We start from the raw sequence: 18,902 nt of genomic DNA, 5'->3' as shown, positions 1-18,902 counted from the left end.
TAGGTTTCATTAGGTCTGGATATCACTGCTCAGTGCAGGGTAGGAAATAGCATGGTTCCAAGGGCATTAAGAATGCTAGCTAATAAGGAAAAAGAATTATTCAGACAAGTACACTGAACTGTAACTCACAGGACCATATTAAGAAAGCAAAAAAAAAAATTTTTTTTGAATCAAATTATATCCAGGCAATGACATACATTAGCTACACAAGTAGTAGAAAGCTCACAGATTAGGACTTCTGAAAAAATTCAAACAGAAAAAATATGCATTATAGAAAATAATCACATTGGTAAGAAAACGAACACAGAGAACACACACTAACTTACATTTAAAGCCACAAGTGTCATGTTAAAGTTAAACATTTTTCTTTAAAAATAGAAACTTCTCAATGTTTATACATTTCTGCATTACAGTCAAAATTAATTTGCCCTAGAGTTCCCAACATAGTAACAGCACTTAAGAAGGCTTAAATTTATATACAGGTTACGCAGTTTGCTAGGACTGATAATAATGGCTGAGAACAGAATAGCCTTCAGTGACATGGGTTCAAGCTCTTGTTTGGGATCTGGATACGTTGTCCTCAATGACAACAACAAAAAAAGATACTTTTTAGAGCTCATATCCAAATCTTCACTGAGCTGGTAGTTTTCAATGAAAGTTCAGTTAGGGTCACGTTTTGAAGCGTATGTCTGATCTTCCTAAGGATTAACCTCAGTGAAACTAATGAAAGAGCTAGACCACACCACATTAGGAGCGGTTCTTTTGTTCCAAGAACCATCTCCATGGCTGCTCAAAAAAATCTTATTATGGGCTTGCGTACCTCATTGCTGCCACTTCTCTGTGGGAGGGTGGCTGGATATGCTCGCATCAGCCAGAGCAGATGCTCAGAAGAACTGACTGCCATCACCATACCACAAAAGGAAACATTATGAACAGGTTTTGTCTTGTTACAGCTTCCTACTGCTTTTACTTCACATTAGTTTTACTTCCCCAATAAAGTTAAGCCCTCTAGTGGTTAAAAATCAAATAGCCATTAAAAAAAAAAAAAAAAAAAATCAGCCCTTCACCACCCAGGCGGACACCAGCCCACTTCAACTAACATTTCTCATTTAGAAAACAAGTCTGTGGGAATGACATCACTCTACAGGATTAATAGGGCACTTTCATTGGATCAGAGTTAAGTTCAGAAAGCATTTTTATTATGTTAAGAGCTTTTTGTTTGAAGAAAAAACAGAGATATTATCTCTGGATATATTAGTAGCAATGCAAGTTTTATTGTCAGCCTTTCCATAAGAGAGCAACAAAACAAAAATCTCCAATTGTTACAAGCTGTTCTGCGGGTAGCAGAACAGATAAATCTGTTTTCCCCTTGACTGTGAAAACCACCCTGTAAGATACCACCTAGGGTAGTCTATCACAGTAACTCTGGATCCTCTTATTCCCTGCATTTGACCAGTCTAATGGTTAAGCAAGAATCAGTTTTGAACCAGCCACAGTACATGCTACGTACGTGCCAACCGGCAGGCTAGTACACATTTCCTAAGCAATCAGTGAGCCACTGCTTTTCAGTAACCCTGTGAGCCAAACAGAGGCTTATTTTTCCTCAGCTGAAGATAATTAACATCTATCAAAATGCCAGTTTCCACAAAACTCATAGGAATTCAATAATCAAATTTAGAGTTAGCCCAACCTCAAAAGCTGTAGTGATTGCATAGCATCTTTTCCTTAGAAAGCCAAACTACAAGTCAGAAATAAATGTTAGCAGTCTTCAGCAGGCTGAAGAGCTAGAATACTTGGTCAGCAACTCTATTACAAGGTAGAAACTGAGGAACTACAGGTATCTGTATTGCCACCACTGGATGAGAAATAGGTCAGATTTGACAGAGGACCTAAGGAAAGCAAACTACTAAAGAGACAGGAACCCGGCACACCAAAAGCAAGTTCTGGAATAGAATACATATTGTTCACTTGGCATAGGACAAAAAAATCCTGGTATGTAAATTGGCAATAGTATATGTAATAGTCCCTTCCACTTCAGTGAAAGGGCAAGAGGTTTGAATAAGACTTTTCTACTTCTCATTAGGTCAAGTAATGCACTATTTTGTGGTAGACCCTGAAAGCTAAAGTGGGAAATGGATACAAAATTTATGTTCAGAACAGATTCATTTAAAGTTACACATTTGACTCTTGGATAACTACACTTCAAAGCAGATGCTTTAAACAACTGCTTTCTACAGAAAAAGCAAAAAGACATCATAACAAGTGTTACGGTTAATAAAAAGCCATACTTACTTTCCTGAATCACAGCAAAAGGAAAAAAAGTGTACTATTTATTATTTCCAACTCCCCAACCCAATACTTAAAGGAAGTTAGTTTTAACTTTTTGTTGACTGGGTACACTGAAATGACCTACCATTAAACAAGTGAGAAAAAAATCCCACGAGAAGAAAACACCCTCAAGTATCAAGGTGCTTTCTATGTAGTTCACTACTGTCATACCAACATATGATAGAGAAATCCCTGGCTCTCAGAGCATCTAGTAGAAGCTAGGCTCTCAGTTCATTAAGTCTCCAATGTTTCTTCCAGTTCCTGTCCAAAACAGTTTTCAAATGTGGAAAAAAACAATCTAGGGCCATTTACATGTCTATTGGGTCAGCTCACATCCAAGGTCTCATTCAATTACACACAACTCTTCCAACTGAGCTTTCCAACAGCCTTTTGTTGGCACATCCCACATCTCATTTGCAGCTTCTACTTAACTTTTCCTCTTTCTCCCAGAGAAGATCACTTCCAGAATGAAAATTTTCAAAGCTTCCCTAGCTGAAAAAAATGGAATTTCTCCAACATTTCATGTTTGATACACACCCCCTAGCTAGATCTTTCCAAATCATGGCCCTATTTTCAACTTTGGCTTGTTCACACTGCCTTAAGGCCTTCAGTTACCTCTGCTATCTCATGACCTAAGCAACACGTCTGGCTTCCAAACCCAAAGTGTTTTTATAATATAAGTCATTTACACATTTGTTCTCCATATCCACATGCCTCTGTGCTTGTATCGAGTGAACATGTAGACAAAGGATGAACATATCTCAGCCCAACATTTTTTCTATGTTCTACAATTACAAAATAGTATTTCCATAGCATAGAATACACTGGCTTTATTTTAGATGTTTCCTACATTTATATGTACTAATCCAGAAAACACTACCTCTGTATCATCTACAAATAGCTGGTATGTAAGATTTCAATAAATCTCTCTATATACATATGTAACTACTCTGGTTACTCAGAGTTTTGACAAAGAGAACTTGAAATACGAACCTTAGAATAGCTGCCTTAATACATACTTTAGCACTATACTGAGGAGGCTTACCCTTCAAAGGGTAAACTACTTACCACTGGCTACTAAGTGAGCACAAACAAAGACAGTTCATGCAAACAGACAATACTCAGATTGTCATTTTAATATTCCACAGTGACATTTTTGCAATTTCACACTCAAACTAGTATTTAAGATTAAATAATATACTATAGAAACAGAACTCCTTTGCAAGAATAGTATCTGCTGACAATAAAGGTATATGCAAGCTCACTAGAGATACTTAACACAGCATTACACTAAGACATGATACTAATGCATCACACATGAAAACAAGACATGGAAGTTACCAGGCAGGAGTCTGACCCACATTGTTAAACACAGTTCCCATTTTCATATGGGAAGAAAATATGGACACTGATCTTTGTTCTTAACAGCAGAAGAGTGACCATCCAGGTACTCAGAAAGGTCCTTGTTTGTTTATATTTTCAGGAAAGGTTAAGGTTTAAGTCTGCTTTAACAAGTGCTGTGCTGTTGCATGTACCCAAAAATAGGATACAAGTTTTCTTTTCCTATTTTCCAATAAATGCACATTCATCAATAGTAGGAAGCTCTTCTCTTATTGCCTAGTCCCTAAACCATTTATTAGAATTTACTGTGAAGGCCTAGAAGAGAACTGCCAACAGCCCTCTGTTTTTACTTTAATACCTATGTATTTAAAAGCCAATGTGAACTTAACACACACATGAAAAATGCATTTACTCCCCCCCCAAAAAAACAATTTAGAAACATGAGATATTTATCAAATTCTTGTCATGTTTATTGACTGTCACAAGACTGTAGAGTAACTTTAACGATAAGACTTCTGGTAGCGTGCACGGGCACCAGGTCCTCCAAATTTCTTGGACTCACAACGGCGTGGATCTGCAACCAGCAGAGTCCTATCATATTGGATTAGAATATCCTTGATCTCTTTCTTGGAAGCTTCATCAACATCTGTAAGAACAAAAAAAGTCTTCCATTTAAGAAGTTTCAGAGGAATTAATCCATACTAGCATTTTTTGCACTAAAACAATCAGAATCTATGCATTTCCATTAAGGCTAATATAGCACAATCAAAACAATGAACTTACATTTTTGATAGTAAGCCACCAATGCTTTGGAAATAGCTTGACGGATAGCTGTTAAAAAAGATGATGCATCAGTAAGGATTGCAAGTGCATTTAAAACTTAAAACAAACACCAAAAGTGCCAATTTCAGAATACTATTTGAACAACTTGCTTTGTCTCATGTTCTATCAAATTGCCCTTTCCTTCCATAATCTCCCCTTCCCCATAGTCCCTGTGACCTTTATTTTGGCAAATCAGAAGGTATTTATGCCAACAGGCCACCCTCAGTTTGTTTGCTGATCTGACAACTGTCAGCTAGCCAAGAAATTGTACAAGGGCAGTCTAAATCACTTTCTCTTTGGAGTACCAATGTAGGCTCATCTACCAAGTGGTCAATTTTCAAAATCCTTAGAAACGTAGTTCTCTGAAATGTTTGTACTTTCCAGCAAGCGTATATTTTTCAGCAAACACATACTTTTCAGTATGTTCAAAGACCAAGTAGAGAAAAGGGACACTTGATGGCATGAGCAGCTCCTCTAGCATACTTCAATAAAACAAGCCACAGCACACTAACAGTAATCAGAACTCAAATCAGGAGTATGGGCGTGACTGTAAAGATTATGCTGTCCTTTTATCTGTCAGAACATCAAGATCAGGTTTTTATGAAAAACAGAACTCTGACAAATTAATACTATCAAGTTTGAGACTGAAACACATCCCTGCTTTTTCTGTAGCATCAACTCCATCACATTAACCCAAACCCAAACTAGAATAGCAGAACAAATCTACCACTTGTAAAAAGCAACCTAGTACAAGCAAGTTCTCAACAGTCTGCATGCGAAACAACTGCTTAGCTTTGTCAGTCAGATGAAAGATGCTTCTGAACCACCTGGAAGTTTATGACTAAAGACACAATTTCTAATAGTAATTTCTCCTTTCCCCTTCCAAAATCTGTGTGTTCAGCTGCACTTCAACAGTCCCATCACACCGTAAGATGCCAAGATCAGTTTCTCAAATTTTCTCAGAGTTGTCATGAAGTTAGTTCATTCAACCTATTCTAGATATTGCAGTTCTACAGGTAAACTATAACCACCAAGTCCATTTAGACAACTACATTGACTAGTTAGATGAAAAAAAGAACACTGAGATACACAAGTTACTAATCTGAAGTCCAATCTCTCAATATGTGGCTTGAGCTTTTCTAGCTCATATGGAAGGTTCCACACAATATCCTACCATAGATTTGTGCTACGTGGCCACCACCCTTTACACGGACTCTGATGTCAACACCAGCAAAGCGTTCCTTGCCCAGGAGAAGGACAGGTTCAAGCAGCTAGGGAAAAAAAAAGTTAAGAAAATTAATGTGTGATCAGAAACAACAAGAATTCGATCTTGTAATCGGTTTTGCAACGTGAAGTTACTAAACATTCTTAAAAGTGCACTTCCCAATTTTACAGACAAACACCCAAATTAAGTACTTCTCTTGCAGAGTTCTTTGACATTCACCAGTATGGACCTAAGCACAACTTTAGAAAGCTTTTTTTTTTTTTTTTTAAGTTTCAAAAATCCTAATAGCAAAGCATATGTATACAGGAATTAAGAGCAATGGAAATGAATTCCACAATTTAAGTAGAATGTCATAAGAAATTCATGGTTTTTCTTCTCCATTACTTAATATATTTCATATTCATCTGGTCAATCTTAGATTCTCTCATCAATGGTCAAATGGCTATTTACCAAACCCTAAAGAAACTTTCAAGTAGTTTTAAGTCATCAATTTAAATTAAAAAACCAATTTGAATAAAAAACACTTTTGATACCAACCAAAGCACAATAATTCAATTTATGCAATCTTTTTTGTTCCATAGTACTTCATATAATATCATGCTCAACTACCTCAAGCTCTATTTATATATATATATGCATATGCATTTTACCATACCACAATTACAAAAAACACACTTGTGTTGTTGAGCCCTGAAATCACCTTATACAGTGTGAATAAACTATACATTAACCCATTTAAGCAAGAAAACACCTTTTCCCCCTTGAGTAAGTCAATCATAAAAGGATAGTTTTTTCTTTTATGTAATGAAATGTCTACATTTCAGCTTATTAGGCAACACACAACCAAATATTTAATACAGTCAGTAAAGCTTTCCACTCTTTTCCTTCCCCAAGCAATTGACTGTATAAATATATGTTAATATCCAAGAAAAGCAGAGACTTACTTTATACTGCAGAGTTCTGGGCTCAATCATTTCCAGAGGTCTTCCATTCACTTTAATGAGGCCATTTCCTCTCTTGCAGTGGGCAACAGCAGTTGCTGTTTTCTAAAAACCCAAAAGCATATTAGAACAACACTTCATTTTTAAGCATATTAGAACAACACTTCATTTTTAAGCATATTAGAACAACACTTCATTTTTTTACACTAGCAGGATAAAGAGACTTTCTGTGAAGTTTTAACAATCTAAAAATCTTAGTTTAATGCCGAAGATTAACATCTTGCACTAAAAAAGCAGTCCCATTTCTTGCATTGCTAGCTATTCACTCAGAATATTAAGGCACTGTCTTAATAAAATTATACCAAGCTTGTCGTTAAATGTGGAATAGTTAAAGTTAACCAAGTTAAACGCGGGAGGGATACCTTCGCTGTCCTGCAACACCATACTTTTGCAGCTCTTCTCTTCATGAGAGCCTTTTACCTATGGCTCTTCGGGCCACTGGAACTCAGCAGCGCTAACCTTATTTTGCTGCCGTCACCACCTCGTTAACATGGCTCTCGGGCGACGACAAACCGGGCGGGCCCCTACGGCCTGGCCGCTCCTGGGCACTCCTCGGCCGAGAGGAAAGAGCTCCAACCCAGCGGATCCGGCCCCTCGTCTTGCGGGCAGAAACCCTCCCCCCTCCTCCGCACGGTCCCCAGGGCGGAGCAGCCAGGCCCCAGCGCGCCCCGCACTCCACGTGGGCCGGCCAGCAGGCCTCACCACCAGGCAGGCACCGCCGCGCGGCGGCTCGGCCCCGCGGAGGGGCAGCCCCAGTGTTCCGGGCTGAGGCCGAGGGGCCCCGCGCGCCTCGGGCCGCGGCGGGCCCGGAGCGAGGGTGGCGGAGGAGGCCGCGGCGCCGCGACCTCACCTTCCGCCCGAAGACCTGGACGCTCTGCAGAGGCCCCTTGGCCGGCATGGCTCCTCCTGGAAGAGACAGGAAGGAAGGCGGCGTTAGGAGGGCGCCAGGCCGCGGGCCGGGCCGGGCGGCGAGGCCAGAGCCCCCTGACACTCACCCTCCCCACAGCGGCGCCTCCACGAAAAGGATGGACGGGGCTTCCCAGCCGCGTCTCAGGGGCAGAGCGGCCGTAAAGCGCAACCCTCTCTTCCACCAGTGCGACAGAGCGTCCGTTGCCCGGCTGCGCTTGACGGCAGCCCGGGGGCGGGGCGGGGCGGGGGGGGGGGCAGGGCTGAGACGGGGGAGGTGTGCGCTGCGGCGGGTCGCGCGCCGTTCCTCAACCGCCGTCCTTCGGCGGTGTAGCTACGTCTTGCTGCTGCTAGCGGCCCCCGCCGGGCCCCTCGGATGAGAGGGAGGCAGGTTGGGTGGCTAGTCACGGAGAAGAGGCAGCGGCGCTGTTTCTCCGACTCCGTTTGGTGGGGCTGAGGTCCCGCCGCTGGAGGAGAGCCGGGTCGTGGCGCGGCCTCCGGCCCTTGTACGGGCCTCTGCCGGCCGGAGCGGCTTGGTAGGCGTTTGGTAGGAGTCAGCGGGATCGATCAGACCTTTCATAGGGCACCTGAACCGCGACTTCTTCCCCCCCGGTTTGCCGTGTGTGTTGGTTTAAGTTTCTGTACGGACACCGTTGATTATCTCCGTTTCAGCCTCAGTTTCTCCTTTTGGTTCCAAGGGACAGAGTAACGTTTACGTAGGTGTTGGATGGGCGTTGTGCTGCTTCCAAAAAGTAGCTTTTGCCACCTGAAGGTTTCATGCTCGTTTAACACTGCTGCTTTTTGAATCCGCTTGCAGGATTTCGTTCGGTTTGGCGGGAGGGAGCAGAGCTACCGCTGCCGGGGAGGGGAGTGCGGGCGCCGCCCGGAGGAGGCTGCGTGCATGGGCGCCTTCTCCAGGCGGCCACCGCAGCACTGCTGAGAAAAACAAGCCGTGCTGAAACAGTTGATGTTTGCCGGGGGGAGAAGGGGGGAAGGTCGCTGCCTAAGTTCTGGCATCTCTTACAGCCGCTTGAAAGACTTCTCGAGGAGGATAGGGAGGAGGTACAGCTTGAGGAGAGGCATTTTCTTGAGTCACTTCTGAAACGTTTAGCACTGATGCCATACTGTACCATAATTAGGTATCCCAGACACAAGCAGAACCCAGCTGGGCTCCATGTGGTATAAACAGAGCAAAGTTATTTAACGCTCAAAAAGCTAACAGTGGGATTTCTAGTCACTGATTGGGCCTCCTTGAGATGCAGCAATACAAATTAAGTAGATACCTTTCTTCCAAAAGCTTAATAAATTGCTGGAGAAGATAAAGCATTTAAACTTTATATTTTATAGTAACATCATATGTTGAGGAGTATTCAGGCAGTTCTTTATACATGCTTAAATGGTCAGTGCTCATTATACGTAAATCAAGGAGTTCTGCTTAGGTTCAGGGATCCATTTCCACTGAGCACCATTGAACTGAACATTTATGTCTGTCTTTCTTATCCAATATTCATCATAGAACATGGAACTTAAGTCTCATCCAGACTGTAATGTTTTACTTCTAAGGTTTAGTATTTAGTATGCAAAATTCTCCAAAAGAACAAAAGCAGAAGCTATAGATTAAACAAGGTCACGCTTCTTAGATATTTTAAAAAATAGAGATTTAAATTACTTTGATTAATGAGAGAGTTGAACAATTAGTTCCTCTGTCTTTGGACAGAATTTTGAATACTGAACATTAGTCATCAGTCATGTGAGGATTTAGACAAGCACTTAGCTTTATGCAATTGGAGTGATTAGTTCTATTCAAGTGAATAGTACTGTGCAGAGCGTGCAAGATTTAGCACATCTCAAACCTCCAATTGTGCGAAGCTTTAACACGTGACTTTTTTTTTTTTTTTTTAAGACTTGTTTCCTAAGGAACAGTGTTTATGCAATCATACATGTCTATCATCCACTGCTTCTCCATCACTTGCGAGGAAGAGGGAATGGTGGCTAACTTGGCTAGTTTCAGCTAGGTTTCACAGAAGAATGGAGGCTTCAAAGTCTAAATATTTGGTGAAAATAGGTGACTAGGTATAAGATAGATCTTGTACTCGCATAATGAAAGTAGTTGTAGGAGATGAAATATTAGCCATCACAGAACCTATATTTAGATGAGAAGAAATACCTCCTAAATAACCCAGTTAGACAAAAAGGTTCAGTGAAGACTCAAACCCAAAGATGATCAGTTAGTAACTGAGTTTTGTTACATGTTCAGGGTGCTTTTAAAAGAAAAGAAAGCAAATCTCAGTCAGTTCCTTTCGTGGGTATTATTTGAGATCTGCCAGTGAAGACCTGTGTTTAAATACTAAGTATTTACTAAATAGAGGCTTTTCCAGTGCTTGCTTATATAAAGCTTACTGTTTGTGTGCATGCATTCTTAGGACCTGCAGAACTCATCCTCATTCAGATATTAGTCTGCTGCACACATCCACCTAGAACTAAAAACATTCATCCTAGAAGAACCAGTTTACAAAATCAGTTGTGTGCCTAGCTATAGGTACACATACCTATCTTTCTGTTTTCTGGTAGTAAAATGGGAAGGTAGCCATATATTGATAGCATAGCCTAGGAAATAAGGTTAAAGACTTTGTGCTGTTTGTTTCTTTGGCTTTCTAGCTTGTACTGACAAACAAAGAAGGACTGGTTGGAGATGTGAAGGTTGGGGGCAGCCTCGGCTGCCGTGACCGTGAGATGGTGGAGTTTAGGATCCTGCAGGGACGAAGCAGGGCAATAAGTAGGATCGCAACCCTGGACATCAGGAGAGCAAACTTTGGCCTCTTCAGGGACCTACTTGGAGGATTCCCATGGATTAGGGCCCTAGAAAGAAGGGGGGTCCAAGAGAGCTGGTTAATTCAAGGTGATTCAGTGGTGATTCAAGGATCACTTCCTCCAAGCTCAAGATTGGTGCATCCCTAGGAGTGAGAAGTCAAGCAAAGGGGGCAGGAGACCTGCATGTATGAGCAAGGAGCTCCTGGCAAAACTCAAAGAGAAGAATGAAGAATACAGAATGTGGAAAAGCGGCAGGCCACTTGGGAGGAATATAGGAGCCTTGCCAGAGTAGGCAGGGATGTGACGAAGAATGCTAAGACCCATTTGGAATTAACTCTGGCAAGGGATGTCAAGGACAATAAGAAGGGCTTCTTCAAATACGTTAGTAGCAAAATGAAGACTAGGGAAAATGTGAGCCAGCTGCTGAATGGGGTGGGTGCCCTGGTGACAAAGGGTACAGAGAAGGCAGAGTTACTGAATGCCTTCTTTGCCTCAGTCTCTATTGCTCAGGCCAGCCCTCAGGAATTCCAGACCCTGGAGACTAGAGAAAGTCTGGAGAAAGGAAGACTTTCCCTTGGTCAAGGAGGATCGGGTTAGAGATCATTTAGGCAAACCTGACATCCATAAATCCATAGGCCCTGATGAGGTGTACCCATGAGTGCTGAGGGAACTGGCAAATGTTATTGCTGGGCCATTCTCCATCATCTTTGAAAGGTCATGGAGAACAGGAGAGGTGCCTGACGACTGAAAGAAAGCCAATGTCACTCCAGTCTTCAAAAAGGGCAAGAAGGAGGACCCAGGAAACTACAGGCCCGTCAGCCTCACCTCCATCCCTGGAAAGGTGATGGAACAGCTCATCCCGGATGTCATCTCTAAGCATCTGGAGGAAAAGAAGGTGGTCAGGAATAGTCAGCATGGATTCACCAAGGTAAAATCATGCTTAACCAATCTGATAGCCTTCTATGATGGAATGACTGGCTGGGTAGATGAGGAGAGAGCAGTGGATGTTGTCTACCTTAACTTCAGCAAGGCTTTCAACACTGTCTCCTGTAACATCCTCATAGGTAAACTCAGGAAATGTGGGTTAGACAAGTGGACAGTGACATGGATTGAGAACTGGCTGAATGGCAGAGCTCAGAGGGTTGTGATCAGCAGCGCAGAGTCTACTTGGACGCCTGTAGCTAGCGGTGTCCCCCAGGGGTCAGTACTGGGTCCAGTCTTGTTCAACTTATTCACCAGTGACCTGGATGAAGGGACAGAGTGCACCCTCAGCAAGTTTGCTGATGATACAAAACTGGGAGGAGTGGCTGATGCACCAGAGGGCTGTGTTGCCATTCAGAGGGACCTGGACAGGCTGGAGAGTTGGGTGGAGAGGAACCTCATGAAGTTCAACAAAGGCAACTGCAAGGTCCTGCACCTAGGGAGGAATAACCCCATGCACCAGGAGAGGTTGGGGGTTGACCTGCTGGAAAGCAGCTCTGTGGGGAAGGACCTGTGGGTCCTGGTGGACAAGTTAACCATGAGCCAGCAATGTGCCCTTGTGGCCAAGAAGGCCAATGGTATCCTGGGGTGCATTAGGAAGAGTCTTGCCAGCAGGTTGAGGGAGGTGACCCTGCTCTCCCTCCACTCAGTCCTGGTGAGGCCACACCTGGAGTACTGTGTCCAATTCTGGGCTCCCCAGTACAAGAGAGAGACAGAGCTACTGAAGATAGTCCAGCAGAGGGCTACTGAGGGCTGAGAGAAGAGAAGACTGAGAGGAGATCTTATCAATGCACACAGATACCTAAAGGGATGGTGTCAAGAGGATGGGGCCAAAACATTTTCAGTGATGCTCAGCAACAGGACAAGAGGCAACAGGCACAGATTGAAACACAGGAAGTTCCATCTGAACATGAGGAAAAACTTCTTTACTGTGAGGGTGACAGAGCACTGGAACAGGTTGCCCAGAGAGGTTGTCGAGTCTCCTTCTCTGGAGATATTCAAAACCCGCCTGGATGCGATTCTGTGCAAGCTGCTCTGGGTGACCCTGCTTGAGCAGGGTGGGGTTGGACTAGATGATCTCCAGAGGTTCCTTTCAACCTCAACCATTCTGTGATTTTGTAAAAATAGGAATAGGAACTAAAAGGCATTTAACTTAGAAAGCTTGTACTGCAGGAATAGACTATAGGACAGGAGAGAGAATTAGATCCTAAATATCCCTGTACACAAGGAGAACCAAAAAGAAAAGAATGTTCCCACTGGCAGTGGCAAGAAGATGGGGAAAAAAGCTTCAAGAAGAGATACTGTACTCTTCAGAGAAACACAAACACCAACAATATGTCTGCTTAGTTCTACTGAGCGCAGAGTACTTGGTAATATATTTCTAATTTTGAAAAGAGTAACAAAGCAAGAAACACAGCTACAGACTCTTGTCTTCACTTCCTTTTTTAAAGTAATTGCACCTGTGGAATATAAGACACTTGTTTGGCAGCTTTTTTTTAACCTTACTTTGCACGAGTGTGAAAAGATAGGAATATAGTATGCAAAACAGTGAATAGTCAGGCCCATAGAAATTAAGGTGTATTTGCTGGTAAGGCACTGTTACCAGAAAGAGCATTTCAAGAGAAAGTATACAGGTTTGAACCCATCCTGCCAAGGCATTTTTATTATTTCCTAGCTGGAGAAAAAGTATTTGGATTTGGCTTAACTCTTAAGTCCCTGATTTCACAGTAATTCTGAATTGTCCTAACAGATTATATGTTTGGTATCTTTATACCCACAAGTATCTTTCTACTACTAAATCTTTTAAATAGCAGTTTAGTGAGGCTTTCAGGAATTGAGAGTCTCAGTGTCTCACTCGCTGACCTCCTCTGCTTGGGCTGCTTTGACCTCATTGCAAGCTGTAGTGTATGCTGCTGAGAGCTGCTCTCCTCCCACAAACCAGGTGTGTCCGTTTCTGCTCTGACAGTTTGCTGAAAAGAGCTGCCAGCAGAATATAGCAATGCAGGGGAATATAGCTTGTCTCCAGTGGTTTTCTCTCTACGCTACTGAAGCACAAATACTATGTAGGTAATGTGGCTTCAAGGGGAGGAGGGAAGGAAGGGGGTGGCAGAGGTTGACCAAGCAGAGTCTTAGTGAGCTAGGCTGAGCCTTACATCTGTTTGGATGGCATTTGGAAAATTATCAGCATTTAGTCTAGGCATAACTGCAGTACAACACTTTGGTATCAGGCAATTGTTCATCAATACTGTCAGGATAAAGTAGCATAACTAGCACATTTTAAATTCATGCTCTTGAATTACTTGAATGCTAATGGAGATTTTATTTGGTGTCCACATGCAGAGATACTCAGGAGACAAACCTATTGAAAATTTTCTCTTTTTTTCTGGGATTAGCAGACCCCGTATTCATATCCAAGTTACACAGTTTGGCATTTAAAATAGTGAGTGACTCGACTTTTTGGTGAAATCATGGTGTTGATTCTCCACTTGGACTTTGTCATCTTTTATAAATCAGATTCACGTGAAGTTCAAAAGGTAAACATTCCAGGACAACAGCATTTTAGCTTCCACTTACACAGAAGGATGTAACTACTGAGAGTGTAAGGCAACAAAGAGTCAAGGTCAATATGTTAGTAAGGCCAGCTGTAATATGATTCTAAATTTCCTCCTATTTAAGAGAGGAAATACTCCCCATGGAAAATTAGTGAAAGAAATTTCTTTTATCTTCCTCATGTAATATCTGAAATATTAATAGAAAGGTGAGAACTATGCCAAAATATGGTCAGTTATTCCTATATATGTTGTCATATAACATGAAAAAGATTGTTCTAAAAGTAAAAGGACATTTAGGGAAAATACAAAGAAATACTTCGTTGGCATAATCCATGATCACACAAAAAGTTCAATGCCAGCTCTCAATAGGTCACAGTTTGCTATTGAATTGTCTGTTGTAGGATTTTTTAGCAGAATGGATAATTTTAACTAGTGAAATATTTGTTGATATTTCATGCATGAGAAGTATTGAAATAAAACAAATTCGTGGAAGTTTTTTACTTCAGACAGCAAAATCATCACTACAGGCCTCAGGAGGTTCCTATTTTGTATAGATTTATACATTTTGAAAATCAGTGGGCTCCTTCATTGGGAGGTATGAAATATTTCGGGAAAGAAGATACTGATAGGCTCTTTTACGGCAACTCTTACGATCTCTAAGAGCTGGGGTACCAGAATGTAGTTCTCATGTTACATTTTGCTGTTGATGCATGTTTGATGATAAAGTGTAATTAGCTAATGGATCCCATTATTTCTGATGCTTGCTTTTCACAGATTGTATTCATCCAGGCAGCAGCTGAAGAGTTTTCTAAACTCAATTAGTGCAAGAATGCTGTGACCAATGGAAAAATGTTTGATGCATGCCAGAAAACAAATCTTCCCAGCTCTTGGAAATTTTGTTCTGAAAACAAATAAGGATCACACAAGATTTTCAGATTAATAAATAATCTTTTCTGAGGAAATATTTAAAGTCTAAAGCAAAATTTTTCATTTATTATCCTTCTCTAAGAAAGCTGTATAACCTAAGTGCTGGAACCTAAGGATGTTGATTATCCTGCTTGCTGTGAATACTGACTCCCATTCACAGACTGTAAAGGTTTATGTCACATTGAGATTGAAGACACATGCCAATTGGTAATGTAGAAATTGATAAGCATATTCACAAGCACTCCAGCTTACTGTATGCAAATAATTAGCAATACAGTAGATCACTCAGGACCCATTCTTAGCCTTGCTACTTGGGAAAAAGCACAGTTAATTTTTTTGCTTTCAGTTTTGACTGAATAGGATAGCTCTTTCAGTCCAATAAACAAAAGAAGTACAAAACCCCACCTTGCATCTAAGCATATAAACAGTCGTTAAGGCAACATGAATTACTGCTTGTTGTTTTAGCAGTGTTACCTGATTTGTTGCTAGTACCTGATAAAATGTTGTGACCCAAGTTTACAACAGGCAGCCTGTTTACAACAGGCTGGAAGTGCATATATTCAATTAACATGGTTTAGCTGGAAAGTTTATTAGCTGCTCATTTTAGAGTCTCTCCCTACATAAAGGGCAAAATGTAGAATCAAGGCCTTAGATTTGGAATATGGCTTTATCTATATATGGCCTCTGTTATAGTGAACAAGCCTTTAGTGAAATTTAGTTGACAGTAAATCAGAATTGCTTTAAAGTCTTTTCCTATATACCCACAGAAACTGTTCTGAAGTATGTGTGCCTGCGCTCATACACACTCTCGCACTTTTATATATCAACAGGAATTAAAGTTATAAGAAGCTGACAGGGAAGCAACCCACTGCCTCCAAGCTACACAAATAAGCTAACAGGTAAACAGAATCGCATACATGAAACAATTTATTTTTTTAGAACAGAGTTGCATCTCAAAGCTTCCTGCAGTAGTCTGCTGCCCCTGGAGGCTGCTTCTCGTTTTATTTCCCTTTTTTAGAAACTAAACACAGCAGGGTCCAGTGGGATCCAGCTGCCCTCTCTCAACTCTTCTGCAGGGAGAGGAACTGTCCTGGGTCTTAGCTTCCCACAGGTCTGTTAGGATCCTTTCCACTTTTCAATATGAAAGAAATTTGGGAAGGAATGAATAGAAATGGAGAACTATTTTGGATACGCTTCTTGCCGCAGTTGATTTAGCTATGTCCAGATTGCAAATACTGTTTAGCCCTCCATGAGCTGTAGATCTGCATTTCCCTTTAAATCTCCCTTTTGATGTAAGGCATACAAAAAACCCACTATCTTCTAACATGACAAGCTGTGATTTTTGCTACTGACTGCATAAATAGACTATTAATTATGCACACACTTCATTTGCTGAAACTTCAATCACTGTTTAAAACAGAAAGAGGTAGGTTCTGTTAAGTTATATTAATCTCTGCTTAGGTCATTTCTATTTCTGATTTTGAATCTGTTTGTTGTTTCAAGCGAAACATTTTCCATTGCCTGTGGTAAGAGGGCAGATAAGGCAGAAGTATCAAAGCTCATGAACTGTTGTATGCTTAGTGACCTACCAGGGAACTGAGATATTTTCTCCAGAAACTGGAGCAGTTGAACTCTAAAGGAGAACAAACCCTTTTGGCAAGGCGTTGTAAGGGCTCCTGACGGAAAATCTTGTGTTTATGAAGCAAAGAGAGCGAGTTAGCAGAAATGTAGTGACCGTTCAACTCTTAGTACTAGGGAGAAATACTAACACTTTTTTTTCCACACAGGGCTAAATAGTGGTAGGTTATCTGGATGCTGCATAATGCCAGGAATTTTGGAATTGTCAAATGCAGTAAAGTCCCTATCTGGTGTAGAATTGTCACAGTGGCTGTTACCTGTTACCAACTGTAGCCCTTCAACGGAGACAGAGGTCAGTCAGTCCCCAATGTATTGCTGTAAGTTAATAGCTCATGTAGTTTAAAGCAGTCTGTCCACCCTAATAAAACACTTTGTTCAAGGACAGCAGTGAAGAGCAGAGAACTCTTAGAATTTGGTATCTCCAAATGGCTCCTCTGTAGTGTTTTCCTCAGCTGGTCCCAAGGGAATCCAGCCCGTAATATCTGTCCACTGGTACAATTACAAGCAGTTCACAGAAACACAAACACATGCAGTATTACAACACACGTATTAAAATGACAATTTTTTTTACAAGATCAAAAACAGATAGAAAAAATAAAGTGCTGTGGGAAAGCTTTTACCAAATAAAAATGTCTGTGGAGGCTTGATCGTATGTGGGCCCATGAATAACACTCAGGAGACCATAAACTTTAGACAAACCAGATGGTTAGACAGCAAAGCAGATGGTTTTATTTATGCAGACAGAGTTCACATTTAGTGAGGTACTTTGTTCTCCTGCAAAAGGTTTCACGCACAAAGTAAAAGAATCATATACATGGTAGAGGATGATGGACTGGAACATTCATACAAATTTAAGGCTCATCAACTAGTCCATTGTCCTTGCAGTAGAAATATCATTGTAATTACAGCATCAGGATACTCCTTGGCTGCTCTTGTACATAGTGTTACTTCTTTTCATTTTTACTTCAGTAGCATCCAAAGGTTTTAGTGAGGATTATGACCAGCCTTTGTTACATGTTATAAAACTGCATAGGAGGACACAGTCCTTGTTCAGAAGAGTTCAGAGTCTAAGGAAGACAAGATGTAACACAGAAGCTGACCAATGGTAGATGAAAGTAAGAGGAAAACAATAGGCTCTTGCTAAAAGAATTTGATGGGTTTCAACTGGGAATTATCTCTCTTTCTCCTTATCTATGAAAAGGATAGAAAGACAACTTCGACATTAGCAAAACTGACCTTCTCATGCTCTAAAGCTGAAAGAGTGCTACTTCAGCTTTAGTTCTGCTGTAAACCCAGAAAGTAAGTTTTTTCTTTACCATGAAGTAGATGCATAAAGCTGCTTCCTCAGTGCTTGTAGAAATCTCAGGGTCCCTTGACATGTCCTGTTTTGTAGATTCTCATTTATACTTACTCAGCTGTGCTGCAGCCACTTGGCAAAACTATTGCCCATCTGGTGGAGGTCAGTTCTCTGATGGACTGGCAAGCGGAACAGACCATGTGTGAATTCCTGAGTATTTCAGTACAAAGTTCACAGCTTAGGTTAAAGACCTTACTTCATATGAGCTTTAGACCCCAGATTTTTATTTATTTTTATTTTGATGAGCCTATATATAGCTTCTTAGTATTCTTAGAAAACAGTACAGTATGTACTTCCAGATCCTAATGTAGGTGTTGCATATGGTGAGCAGATTAAGATGCAAGAGGAATTGCTTTGTTGATGTTAATAATGTAGTTTAAATGATGCCTGAACTTTTATCATCCATTCTCTGTGAAGAATCATACCTAAATTGTAAACTCTTCTTCAACACAAGTCCAGTGTGGACTCCTATTTACACATAGATTCCATCAGAATTTCAGTTTTGCTGAAATTTTGTTTTATTATATTCTTCCTCAGTGTTTGGTTTTATAAAAGTTTTTTTTAACAGTTAAGACTTCTCAGTACAGCTATGAAGATTCAAAAAAATACAGAGCAGATAAAAACATCTCTATTTTCACTGATAGCAAAAGTATCAAGCTATTAAAAACCTTAGAAAGACCATGATATTGCCTGGAAACTATTATCTTTGCAAAATAGATATCATAGAAATGATGCATTGCATTGTATCTGTGCATCACAGGAAAAGGGAAATATGCATTTTTAAAAATCAAAGTGACTTATTTTAAAGCAATCAAAATCAAGGAAAAAGTGTAACATCATCCAAGTTAATTAGATCGGACTTTTTAAAGTATCTGTAACTTTAGAAAATAGGACTTCTGTTCATTATCACTGGAAATCTTGGAACGTTTACTTTATATCCAGCACGCTGTGTGTGTCAAGTGGAGTAGCCCTCTCAGTTCTAGCAAATCCATCATTTGGTAGGGGCTGAAAGC

The 18,902-nt window shown here is 41.0% G+C and overlaps 1 protein-coding gene and 1 long non-coding RNA gene across 4 annotated transcripts; one reads left to right on the top strand and one right to left on the bottom strand.

Annotated features, from left to right (window-relative positions):
• Nucleotides 1-4,115: 4,115 nt before the first annotated feature.
• RPS16 (ribosomal protein S16) lies at nt 4,116-7,859 on the bottom strand. The gene is made up of 6 exons (XM_026100358.2): nt 7,713-7,859; nt 7,568-7,623; nt 6,661-6,762; nt 5,666-5,762; nt 4,453-4,500; nt 4,116-4,315 (listed from the first exon to the last, which is right to left on the bottom strand). Exons 2-6 carry the CDS (start codon nt 7,613-7,615, stop codon nt 4,170-4,172), a joined length of 441 nt encoding a protein of 146 aa, XP_025956143.1. The 5' UTR covers nt 7,616-7,623; nt 7,713-7,859; the 3' UTR covers nt 4,116-4,169.
• LOC112983324 (uncharacterized) lies at nt 7,850-14,929 on the top strand. 3 transcript variants are annotated; one of them, XR_010388529.1, is made up of 3 exons: nt 7,859-11,362; nt 13,812-13,949; nt 14,742-14,929. It is a non-coding gene; the product is annotated as an uncharacterized LOC112983324 (long non-coding RNA). The 3 variants fall into 3 exon arrangements; XR_003259207.2 differs by having other exon boundaries at nt 13,809-13,949; XR_010388528.1 differs by lacking the exon at nt 13,812-13,949 and having other exon boundaries at nt 7,850-11,362.
• The last annotated feature ends 3,973 nt before the right edge of the window (nt 14,930-18,902 follow it).

The sequence above is a fragment of the Dromaius novaehollandiae genome, chromosome 1 (genome assembly GCF_036370855.1).
Source record: "Dromaius novaehollandiae isolate bDroNov1 chromosome 1, bDroNov1.hap1, whole genome shotgun sequence".
Lineage (NCBI taxonomy): Eukaryota > Metazoa > Chordata > Aves > Casuariiformes > Dromaiidae > Dromaius > Dromaius novaehollandiae.
Note: the sequence above shows the minus strand (reverse complement) of the source record. Positions and strands in the feature narration are given on the sequence as shown.